The 13,134-nt window shown below is 43.4% G+C and overlaps 1 protein-coding gene across 18 annotated transcripts in view; it reads right to left on the reverse strand.

The window, feature by feature from the left end:
* The window catches only part of BRSK2 (BR serine/threonine kinase 2), a 731,324-nt gene that overhangs the window by 88,664 nt on the left and 629,526 nt on the right, over positions 1-13,134 (reverse strand). For all 18 annotated transcript variants that reach the window (XM_053285865.1, XM_053285871.1, XM_053285864.1 and 15 more), the window contains 3 exons: positions 12,315-12,383; positions 9,796-9,942; positions 305-336 (listed from right to left, as the gene is read on the reverse strand). In XM_053285865.1, the coding sequence (XP_053141840.1) occupies positions 305-336; positions 9,796-9,942; positions 12,315-12,383 (248 nt within the window). The remainder of the gene's footprint in view (positions 1-304; positions 337-9,795; positions 9,943-12,314; positions 12,384-13,134) is intronic.

Below are 13,134 nucleotides of genomic sequence, written 5' to 3' on the forward strand. Positions count from 1 at the left end.
GAGTGGAGATAAGACCCAGGAATGCCAAAAGGATACCGAGGTATTTTGCCCAAGATTTTAAAGAAGACTCTGTCTTGTAATTGATTCTATCACATCCAAAAGGGGGAAAGCAGTATGCACCAGACTCTGACAGCACTGATCACTGACCAGTAGAAAGGGGAAGGGTGGGGCCTCTGTGAATGTCCAATTTCTTCTGCTCTGCACATGGTTTCCTGTACAGGAGCTGTTAACAAGTAGCCTCTAGAGTCCTTGAAATGCATTAATTTTAAGATAACTATCCAAATTTCAAGGGAAAGTTACTTACATATACCATATGTGCTTCTGAATGTGTTCTAGCTACAAGGAAAGAAGAAAACCAAAATGAATCATTACCATATAAAACAATCAGTTCCTAAATTACATTAGTGAAGATTGTAACTATCTATCTGTATATTTATTTCTCTAAGATATACCCGTGGCTAATTCCATGTGTGGCAGCTCTTGCGAGAGTTTGTGAGCAGCTGCCAGATAGCCACGGGTACAGGGAGAGAAAATGGTGGCCACCGCCGGGCTGGCTGGAGAGGGAAAGCGCCCGCCGCTGAGCTGGCTGGCAGGAAAGGAAAGCGCCTGCTGCTGGGCTGGCCAGCGAAGAAGAAGAACAGGAAGAACTAGGGTTGCAGATGCTCTGCGCTAGGTCAGCGAGTTATGTAGTAAAGTGCCTAGAGCTCAGGATTGTCAATCTCCTCACAAGGCTCTCGGTCCATTTGCAATCATCTGACAGAAAGCTATGACTATACAGTACTACTTATTAGGAGGGTGCACAGAACCAGCTGGTCTGGTTGAGTTTGAGTCTGGACCGGCCCGGGCCAGTTTGGTCCGGCACCCCCTTGAACTCCCTCTCCGTTCCAGTCCAGGGGGGGGGGGGTCACAAACTTTTAAAAAAAATTTTTTTTTTAATTTTACTTACCCTCTTAGGGGCAGTTGTTGGAGGTGGCGGGGGGATCCGCAGAGGTTCCTCCTCCTCCCAGGTCATGCAGAGGCCAATTGCACAGGTGTGGCAGCCTCAAAAATGTTCACCACGCCAGAGTGGGAAGACCTGGTCGAGCTGAAGAGCTGGCCGAATGGCCGGTATGGGCATGAAGGGAGGCCGGTGGGGGGAGAGGGAACCTCCACAGACACACACACACACACACCCCACTGCCTCCAACAACTCCCTCGAAGGGGGTAAGTAAAAAAATAATTCATACACACACACACACACACACACACAGTCAGGGGGTGTCCTGGGCCGGACCAAACATGAGATGGTTCAGTTCAACCCCGAGTGGTCAAACTGAACCAGTTCGACGTCAAACTTGTTTGCACATCCCTATTACTAATTCCTTCTCCAACAAACAGACTTGCATGTGTTTGCTCCTCATACTCAAACTGGAACCATGTTATATGTTTCCGATGAAGGCAACTGGCGGACAAAGACAAATAGATACCAAAATTCATAGATGTAAAAGGTTTTATAGTGGCAAGACTAAAGCCTACTGTTTTTTTGTTAAATCGTCTAGTATTGTTGTTATATGAACCAATTATAATTTTGCTGTATCAGATGATGAACAATTTCTACTTCATTTCTAAACATCCCATTATATGTCACATGAAGACTAGTAGTTTGGGCGGTTTCCTCGCCCACATGAGATCCCTGTTTCCTTACTGGCTCCATAGCAGGAAGAAGTTCCAGTTCCAACCTCTTGCTCTGCACAATTAAGTTCTCATTGCCTCCCTTGGAGGTTGGGCAAGGGAAGGACATGCCAAAACCTGTGTGAGATTAAGGGATTTCGTAAGGACACAGAAGCTGTTTGGGTAGACAAGTCCAGGGGTTGAAATAGCCATGGCAGAGGCTAAAGTTATGCCTTTAGTACAGCAGCAACTCTACACTGAAGGTATATGTCAAGTTCTCTTGTGGAATCAAAATTATCCAAGCCATATTCAAAACTCTCCTTTCCTGCATAAAGGTCATACGTCACACTTACTCTGGGTCATCAGAGACCACTCTTGCTAGAACCAGCCTATAACAAAGGAGGCAGACTGTTTGATGGCTACTGATTCCAAGTGAATGGACTTTATAAGAGTTGACTGAGTTTGCAAGGTAATATGCACTGTTCACATGGCCTGGCGCAATGTGTGACCTAGGAGTGCGCAGAGACCTGGAACACGTGTAAGCCCTAATGGCTGGAGGCTGGGATTAGAGGCCTCTTAAACTGGCCAGCAATAACTGAGGCAGCTGTCCCTCGCTCATGACTTGCCACTTCATTTCCAGGCTAATGAGATCTGGTAAGCCAAAACATGTGCGTGAATGTGTGAGCGAGCACAAGACTGCTTTGCGACAGAGGGAAGGAGGTCCCGACAGCCAGCAAATCACAGGCAATATATAACCATTGCTCCTTACCCTGGAAAGCTCTGCTGAGCACAGAATGACTTTTTAAATTTTATTAATAAGGCAGCTTTTTCAGAGTGACAGGGATTTTCCTAAATCAAAAGTACATTAAATAATACTCTGAACAGGATTTGAAGGTGGGTAAGAAAGACAAATAGTCCCCCTTAAAAAAAAAAAGAGGAACATGTTGGGCCTTCTGCTCCTAACCAGCTAGCAAACATGTCCTATCTCACCTTGGTTTAGCTGATTTGAGAGTTTGAGAACAGAGGGTGGTATATGTTTTCCATCAAATTTTGCAAACTCATGAGCTCCCTTTCATCATTTCTGGGTGGGATAGCCAGACTTTATGGACTATGCTGTTTCACAGTGATAACACGCTGGGAAGCTGTTATCCTCAAACATCTCTTTTCCAGATGGGGCAAAAGGCACAGCTCAAGGACAGAAGTAACTTTTATGCAGGGATACTGAAAAGCATATTTATTGTAATGCATTTATATCTCGCTTTTTCTTCCATGGAGTTCAAGATATTTATATATTGAAAATATTTATACCCTGCCCCTCCAGTACATTACTGCTTGGGGCAGCTCACAACATTTATAGAACAGTTACAATATAAAATCAGACTAATAAAATTAACCAAATTAAACAAGTTGAAAATCCAAGCTAAAAACCACTATCATAATTAACTTTTAAAATTCCAAATTAAATTCATAAAGCTAAAAACTAAGAATGATAAAAACTAAAATCTAAAGAACCTACCAGATATATGCAACAGGTGGAACATTTAAAAGCCTCTTTTAAAAGATGTGTTTTTAGTTGTTTTTTAAAAACACTGAGAGAGGGAGTATGGAGAAGCTCTTCAGGGAGGGCGTTCCAAAGCTGAGGAGCCACAACTGAAAAGGCCCTGTCTCTAGTCCCCGCCATCCAGATCTCTGTTAGTGGCAGAGCTATGGGCAGGGCATGAGATGACGAGCTGAGGGCCCTGGCAGATTCATATGGGCGAATGTGGTCCAACAGGTACCGCGGCCCCAAGCTGTGTAGGGCTTTAAGGACAACACCAGCACCTTGAATCTAGCCTGGAAGCGGACTGGTAGCCAATAAAGCTGATGCAGGATGGGTGTAATACTCGTGAAGTGACTTGCACCCATGAGCATCTTTGTGGCAGAATTATGAACCAGCTGAAGCTTCCGAACTGTCTTCAAGGGAAGCCCCACATAGAGTGCATTGCAGTAGTCTAATCTGGACGTTACCAAAGCATGAGTGACTGAAGTCAAGTCTGACTTCTCCAAGTAGGGTCGCAGCTGGTGCACCAGCTGTAGCTGGTAAAAGGTACTTCTGCACACTTCTGCCACCTGTGCCTCTAAGGACAGTGTTGGGTCCAGAAGTACCCCCAAGCTACCGATTTTGTCTTTCAGAGGGAGTGTGACCCCATCCAAGACCAGATTTACCTCACTACTAGGATAATCAGTTTTACCAATCCAGAGCACGTCCGTCTTATCTGGATTAAGTTTCAGCTTGTTTGCCCCCATCCAGTCCAGAACAGCCTCCAAACCAAAGATAGTGCATATAGGTTTCACAGGCAATCTTCCATTCAATCAAATTAGTTGATTAATTGATTAGGCTAACTGAATGGCTTGGGTCTGGGCTACCTTAGAGAGCACCTCTTTCTGTATCATCTCCATCGCACATTGAGGTCATCTGGAGAGGTCCATCTACAGTTACCATGGGTACGTCTGGTGGAGACTCGGGACTGGGCCTTCTCTGTAGATGCTCCTGGCCTATGGAATGAACTCCCAGCAGATATCTGCAATTTAGGCTTGCTGTTGGCCTTCAAGAGAGCCCTAAAAGCTTACGTGTTTGGCCTGGCCTTCCAAGGTTTTAAAATTGTTTTTAAGTACTTTAATTGGTTTTAAATGGTTCTGAATTGATTTTAAATTGTTTTTATATTATTTTAAGCAATGTGTTTTAAATAGTGTTTGTTTTTAAGTTTTTAAAAATTGTACACCGCCCACAGCCTTTGGATGGGGAGGTCTAGAAATATAATAAACAAAAAAAATAAACAAATAAATACTGGTTCACATGACCAGCCCTCCTGATCCTGCCACTCCTCTCCTGGGTAGCCCTGATTTTAAATGCTGGCTTATGGTAAGGTAGGAGGAAAATAGTGTGCCTCTTACCTCACTCACTGGTTCTGTGGATCATCAAGCTGCCAGCAACTGTTCCCAGATTGCTGGCAGCCATCTTGGTTAAAGAACTTGGGTGAAGGAGTGGCCCAGCAGCACGGATGTTCCCAATGCACTGCACTGCTTGTGCGGTGCTCTGTGGGATACCTGGCAGCCCGGCTTCGTTCCCCAATTGCTGCCTCGCTCACTGCAGCTCCGCTCATGTGGATTTGTGGGTTTATGTCATGTGGGATCAGGAAGGTAGGTTTCTGCCTACCCTCAAGCTCCCCATCGCTTGGTTGCGAGAACAACCATTGAGTTTTACTGATGTACAACAATGTGATGTACAACACTGCACTTCAGAGATGTTTTGTATTTTAAGAGATATTTTAAACAATGTTATGACTCTGAATAAACTTGCTTTGTCTAATTTTCTACCCTAATTTCCTAGTTCAGTGTACAATGCCCACCTTGAGTATTGAGAGAGTCTTCTGTCTGGCATGCATACATGACACATGATGTAAAGAAGAAATGATAGCCATTAATGGCTGCCGAAAGAGTGCAGATATGATTGCCAAGACATATCCAAGTATCATTTGAGACTCCCAGTCTTTCCTGGCTCACATCTGAAGATGTTTTAGTAAGAAATCAATGGTTTCCAAGAAAGAAGGATCTGCAACTTCACAATTCAAGTCAAAGACCAGGAGCGATGATGACGAGAGGCACCTTTAAGGAATAATTAGCAGGTGCTTACCAGTGTGTAAGCAGCACCTGCAAGCTGCCATGCTCCACCTGCAATCCCATGCGGAGCAGGAGTGCTCCACCTGACATCTGCAGAGTGCAGTGACCAGGGCCCCGCCATGGAAGATGCTGCATGGCGTGCCCCATGTGGGATTGCGGGCAGAGCATGGCAGCTTTCAGGTGCTGCTTACACACTGGTAAGCATCTGCTTATTACTTCTTAAAGGTGCTTCTCACTGACACACACACCCCCGGCACTGTCCTCAGTGGCTGCTCCTGTCAACGGCCTTTTAACCTTCCACATAAAGAGATCAAATGGAGTTCCATCTATTTCTGTAGTTCTTGCCACTTCAAGCTAATTCTGCTACACAGTGCCAAAGAGCAACTGGTCAAGAATTGCCCTTAAGAATACACTCACAGCGCTGTCTTTTATCTCATAGCACTGTGCCTTTTATCTCTGAAAGCATGTTCAGATTTCCTGGTTGGGGATATGAAAAGTGTTGTGTAAAACTAGTCTCTATTCTTATTCCAATTTAATTGCACAGAAATATTATGATAATAAATATCGCACGTGCCTGCTTGCTGCTGCAACATATTCATTGCTTCTGTGGTGTTTTTTAAAAATAAATACAGTAATTAATTAATGCTTTGTTGCTTTTCATCTACTTTAAAGTGACAAGGAAGGGTTGCAAGAGGGCAATTGATTTTGACCCTAAGACTGTAGGCTTTTTGCTGAGCAGTGCAAGGGAGGGTGATCCACAGTGGGAGTTAATCACACTCCTTCTACCTTCATACAAACAGGGCATTTAAATGCGTTTAAGTGACCAAGGCTTTTAACAAGTCTTCCCAAAGGATTTCTCTCGCTTCTTTCACTGGTGCTTCCTACATTTAGCACCATTTGGGAGGAAACATTTACAATCCCATTTCTCTATATGATGGGCCCAACTTAGAGAGTTTTCTACTTGCACTATAACAACAAGCGCCATAGAGACAGAGACAGTGGAAGTGCCGGTGTTATTCTGGAGAGGGAGGGAACAAGGACCACAGTTCTGCAGATGTCCATGCAATGAAGATGCCAAAACAATTGAATGACAAAACTGCTGTCAGCAAACTATATAAAAAAGGAACCCAGCAGCCAAATGAAAACGTTGGATGCAGTCCCCAGCCGTTGAAATCAAGGAGATTCTGAGACTGACTTCTATGCATCATCATTGGCTTGTGGCCAAACAGAGTCTGCAGTTATGTATATCCCTCTAAAATAAATAGGTATCGTGCTCTCAAACCTCAGATGTAACCAGTACATATCAGTACATATCAGAAGAATCCATAGCAGAACTCAAAATATGAACACATGCAAACTTTCATGTTGCACAGAGCTTACCCTCAGACACAGTGGAAAGAGTGGACAAAGCTGATTTCAAATGCAAACAGTCTTAGCCACTTCAGTTAAATTATGGCCTGATCATAAAACACTGCAATCACCCCCAAACCAAATTAAATCATGAATCACTGAAACTTTGCTTTAGTTTGTGTAATAGTTGCAAGTTGCAAACCAGGGAGTAGAGCCAATTCTAGAACACATACACTACAGTTTGAGACATGAGCAGATGGACAAAATGCCTGCATTCTTGGGGGCAAATATTCTCGGGCACATTGGAACTCAAAGATTCCTAGGATGCGATGAACCAGGATATTATTCATTTATTATTTATTTATTATTAAAACGTTTATATCATCCTTCCAAAAGGCTCAGGAAGCCTTTATTAGACAGAATTCATATGAATCACTCACCAAGCTGCATGAAACAGACTGATAATGAAAGATGAAAGATAGGTAACTGAAAGATAGGTAATTACAGTACTATGCAATGAGGTAAGGAGTTCATTTCTGTCCCTAGCAGATGTGTTTGGGGAGAGGCTCAAATCCTTAAATCACCATTCTGTTTAGAATGACTCAATAGTGTGCTATCTTCTGTGGAGAAACCAAACACTGATCTGAATTGTGATTTATAAATATTTTAGCAAATAAAGATCTAGGAGGAGTTTTAAATTTACATTTCTTTATGCAAACCTTTACACAGAAGGAATCTGTGAGCTCAATAACTACATACAAAATAGTATGTAATAGTATGTAATTGCCCCTGCTAACTGGGCAAAGAGGCACCTTTTACCGTGGTGATATCTCTTTATTTAGCAGGGGGAGAGTAACTGGCCCTATCCACCCCCAGTACAGTACTTCCAGTCACTGTTGCTGGTGTCTATCTTATGTTTCGTTTTAGAATGTGAGCCCTTTGGGGACAGGGAGCCATCTTATTTGTTTGTTGTTTCTCTTTGTAAACAGCCTTGAGTTATTTTTGGAAGGGTGGTGTAGAAATCGAAATAATAATAAAAAATAATAATATGTATTTTTAGCTGGTGACTAAATATATACTTTCCGAATTCAGACAGAAAAAGCATCTACAAAACTTTTTTTTTTAAAAAGGGAGTTAAAATCTTGCTTTTCAAAATTGCTGGTGAGTTCTTCTGACACCACAGCACTAATGTGGTATACATAAAGAGGCCATGCACACAACCTCCCTGGGGAGGGTTGGTGGGCTGTGGAGAAGGTAGGAGCTCGCTTGCCTTCCCTGGGAGATGAGAGGCTGCTGGCCTTACCTCTGCCACACTGTGCTCCCACACGTGTGGCAGCACAGCAAAGGGAAATGCTAAGAGAGGGAGAATTTCCCCTTCCTGCATCCCAGGGTGCCCCAGGGCATGAGCATGGCTACTCCCTGGTGGTAGGGCTGGGAGGGGGAGCTGTTTAATCTGGCGGTGATTAAACGTTGGGTTAAATACTGGGGCTTGCCATGGGGGCAGCATCAGGAGCAACCTTACTCCTGGTGCAGCCTAACTCAGGCTGGGCTGCCCTAGACTGAGTCAGGCTGTGCGTGTGAATACCCTTAAAATGTGCTACAAGGCAACCCTTGGCACAAGTTCTTAAGGGGCTGGGAAGCAAGAAGCACCTTGAGTAAAAATTCCCTAAAAAAAAGGTAATTCTCGCCACACACAAACACACAACAACATTACTGGCTATGAAGATTCTACAAAGGTTGATTCCAAATAGTGATGACACTGAAGTTCAGAAATGGAGGTCTATGATGGGAGACGTGTGGTTCAAATCCAACCCCACCATGAACTGATTATAAGCTGAGCCCAAACTCTGAAGAATTTCAGGCCCAGCTCATAATTAGTTTGCTGACACCATTACCAGGGGTCCCTGCCAACATAACAGCCCCCTCCCTTCCCACTACATGGTGATAGCAGAAAAGAGAAGATCTCAACGGAGAACTCTCTGCAAAGCCATCATTCCTCTCATCCAAAACTTCAATGGTAGCATACCAGGCACCAAGGACCTGAGGAAATGCGGATAGTCCTTAGTATGGACATCAGATAACCTGGAATATGCCTAGGATGCAGCATCTCGGGTACAAAAATTCCCAGGGCACGTTATTTCCAGGGTTTCCAAAGTCACTCCTGCCTGTCAGTCAGCTATTTGATTCTGATACAGATGACAGAGCCAGGACACTGAAAGGAGAGGATTAAAAAACAATAAAACAAGGCTGATTGTATTTTATGCTGGGGGTGGGGAACCATACTTCTACACCACGATAACTCAAATTCTGGGGCTAAAAAAGCTACTTTGCATATTTATGTTCTTGCTAATTATCTGGAGGGTAGGGAGGAAGAGATACAGGTTGCTGAAATCCCTCTACTGCCCTCTGTAACTTCCAGGGATGTGCACCAAATTGCTTCAATGCACATCCAAGGGCGGCAAGTGGTTCCCTTAAGAGGAGATGGGCAGGTCCTACCTGCCCGTCCTCCAAGCCCCCGCCACCCTGCCACGTTGCTGTTGCAATGGAAATACCTCCGTACAAGCAGCAGCTTGTGCCGCTTGCTCCTTTAAATCGCTGCTCCGTGGCAATGGGATGCATCCCCCGGCATCCTTCGCATGGCATTGGCATGCTGATGCCGTGTGAGGGATGTTGGGGTACGCATCCCATAGGCGCAGCATGGCGTTTTAAAGGAGCAAGCGGCACAAGTTGCCACTTGCACGGAGGTATTTCTGTTGCAACAGTGCAGTGGCAAACAGTTCCAGGGAGCCAAAGAATTTCAGCGCCTCTCCAAAGAGGTGCCAAAATGCTTCGGGCTCATCCCTAGTAACTTCTACTCAGATCTAGTCTGACAACTAAGATTTCAACTGGAATTACATGCATAGTTTCAAGCCTATCATCACAGCCATAAGAACTAGAAACTTGTATTCCTAAACAATTTTATTTTTTTAAATTTAAAATGAAAACTGAGATCCAAACAATTAAATTTTGTCCCAATAGCAAATTGTATATTTCAGCAGAGCTCTAACATTAAATAAAAATACATGTTTGAGATGCAGAGACACTGGTTACCTCACAAAGCTGAAGTCATGAGATCTACAGTGAACGCCTCCTTACCGTCAGCCGTTTCGAGGCATCCACTTCAATCATCCCTCGCAAGAGGTTCTGACAGTCTGGGGGGATGAAATGTGGCATATGGAACACACCACGTTTCACTTTCTCCAGCAGCTGCCGCAAGTTATCATCATCGAATGGTAGAGCGCCCTGGAGAAGTACGACAGAGGAAAAGGAGACAGAAGAAAAAGAGGAGGGGAATAAGGTAAATGAATGTTGACCAAACCAAAGAAAGAACAGCAGAAAGAAAAGAGGAAACATTAAGATGATTGGTCCATGTTGTGCTATAAAAAACAATGTACGTAGAGAATAATTTTCCAGCCTCTGAAAGCAGCATATCCCTTAGCACTGGTCAACCTTTACCAGCATGGAAAATAAAACCTTTCTTGAACATAGCTAATTGCCTTGATTTTTAATTAGAAAATGTGGAGAAGGAGACAATATGAATGGTTTTCAAGAAAATTTGCCATAGATACAAAGATTCACTTAAATTCAACAGAGTGATTAGTTGTAGTCACAAGGCTTTCATCTGCTGCCAGTCCTCCTGGGGAAACTCTTAGCAGCAGATGTGTTTATTATCTGCTCCTCAGTTCTAAATTCCTCTGGACATATTTACACCAAATACTGAAAGACTGTTTTAGCATCAGTTTTTCACCTTAGACAATGTCAAGAAGGAACTGATACTGGCCAGAATATGACCTGTGTGCATAAATAATAATATAAAGAGAACGTCATTCTAATGCCCTGATTCAGAATATTCAGCTCAGATAGAAGGTTACTATCAGTTAGTAATTCCAACCAGAATTTGGATCACTGCCTCATTGTTGACAAGAGTTTTTCAAGCTGGGCTGCATCCACAGCGAATGTACTTTTCCTCAGCTAGCATAAAATGAAGGAAAACACTCGCTGCACTGAAAAATACTTATTTAGTATCAGATAATCTCTCTCTGGTCTACCATTTATTCTGGCATTCAAATAAGTTTCAAATGTGATGGCCTATCCACGCCCGCCCCCCCCCGCCCCGCATTGTGCTGTTTCCATAAAAGGAATGAGTGGGGGGAGTCTATCAGATTTCAGGTAGTACCTATCCAAACTTGATTGAAATTACTTTTGTAAATTGAATATGTATATATTCAATTAATATTTCCAGGATTGGCACCAGGTTGCACTGCCCACCTGGTGGTGCTGGGTAGGTGGCAGCAGCTCCCTGCAGCACTGTTGCACCCACCAGGTGGGTGGCAGCAGCTCTTCTTCCCACCCTCAGAGCATGAGAAGAAGACGAGCTGCTGCCACCCCTGCCAAGTCCTTCTGAGGCAACTCTCCCCCCTCCACCGAGCAGTGGGCTTTCTCCCAAAGGCCCCTGCGTCCTCACAGTAGTCTTGGGGGGGGGGGCGCTTGCCAGTGGGAAGGGTGGAAGGAGGAAATGCCACAAGAATCTATTATCCTACCTTCCCTATAGGCCAGCGTTATGACACAAGAGCCTCTGGGGCAGGCCTGATTAACTTAGGCCCCCCACATCTGTTTTTGAACTCCCATAATCCCCAGCCACAGTGGCTAATAGCTAGGGATTATGGGAACTGTAGGCCAACATTTGCAGGAGGTCCAGAGTTGAGCAGCCCTGCTCTGGGGGATGCTCCCACTAACAGTTTCATATCCTGGCTTGTTCCCAAACCTTGGTAAGAACAAACTAGGATTTGCCATGTTCGGACATCATAGCAAATCTTGACTTGTTTCAAATCAGGATAGGAAGTAGAATCTTTCCTATCCTTCTGTGTGTTGTGGAGGAGGGAGTACATAAGCCCAAGGTGTGGGGATGTCACATGGAACCATGGTTTAATTTATTATGTTCTTCATACATGGCCTTTCTTTCAAAAGATCCTCAAGGCAGCATACCACTGCTTGTAATAATACAACAATAATTTAAAACACACTTGCAGGCACATAAACCAGGAGCCCAGAGGCCAGTGTGCACTTCTTTTCAGGCAACTGAATTCCAGGTTCCACATAATATCTGGACTAGGCCAGTACTGTATGTTTTCTATGGGCCGAGTTGCATTTTTGAAGTTGTACATACTTTTGACACAATCCAACCACATTTGCTTTTTCAAATAAGCTGGTTGATGCTGATTAAAAAGTAAAGGGTGAGGGAAACCATTATATTTCACTGATAAATAGCAAACTGCCTACAGAAATGACTTCTGTTATTTTTTTTTAAGCCCTCGCCGCTTTTGGTGGTTTCACCCAATTATAGCAGAGAGAAAAACGTTGAGATAATAAGCTCCTCCATATTTCTCCCCCTCCCCTTTATAGTGGGATTGGCATTTTATAGTAGTGGGAAAATATTTGTCCAGCATTTCTGCTATGGGAATGATACAAATTCTTGCATGTGGGAGTCATAAACAAGCAGAGAACTTGAGAAACTTGTACAGAATGTGAACATCTAAATGATAAAAAAGAAGAAAACAAATAAACCTGAGCAGCATTTTAAAAAACAACAACAGGTAGTGAAGACGATGACTCACCACTAACAATGCAAATAAAATGACTCCACAGCTCCAGACGTCTGCTTTTCTCCCATCATACTTTTCTCCCTGGATAATATGGAAATAAGAAGTTTTAACCAAAGGCTGGGTTGAAAAACAATACAGGTGTCCTTAAATTCAATCTCCAAGGGGGAATGTTTTCCACCACCACCACCCCCAAATATATAAATAGTGCATTACACAGATCTCAAATTCCTTCCTTTCTTCCTTCCTTCCATCAGCAAAATGGGGTTTTAAATTGTTCTGATTTTTTAATTGTTGTTTTATGATGTTTGAATTTTTTAATTGTTGTTTTGTGCTGTTTTATCGTTTTTGTTTTAACTGTTAATTGATGTTAATGGTTTTGTTTTAATTGTAAACCACCCTGAGCCATTTTGGAAGGGTGGTATAAAAATTGAATATAAACAAACAAACAAACAAATAAATAGATTATAGGATACCTAAATTACATAAATTCATATACCACTATCCAACCTCGCATAGGCACTGGGAAATGGCACAGGGCTCAACAGAACCCTTTTGCTACTCACCTCTCAAGCACACAGAGCTCCAGTGGTGTATAGATAAGAGAAAAGGCAGGATGGGGATAGGAAGTCACACACAGACCTCAAACTCACAATCCTGAGAATGGCCTGTATACCATGGTGTGGACTGTGCACATACCACAAGGGGAAGGGATAAAAGAGGTTCTACCGAGTCCGACACTGATCCCTCAGGATGGGCATTATGCCTGCCCATAAATTACCAAGATAAACTCCAGGGAAATGAAAATGAAATCAAGTGGGAACTTGAGAGGAAT

This window comes from Hemicordylus capensis, chromosome 1, assembly GCF_027244095.1.
Source record: "Hemicordylus capensis ecotype Gifberg chromosome 1, rHemCap1.1.pri, whole genome shotgun sequence".
NCBI lineage: Eukaryota > Metazoa > Chordata > Lepidosauria > Squamata > Cordylidae > Hemicordylus > Hemicordylus capensis.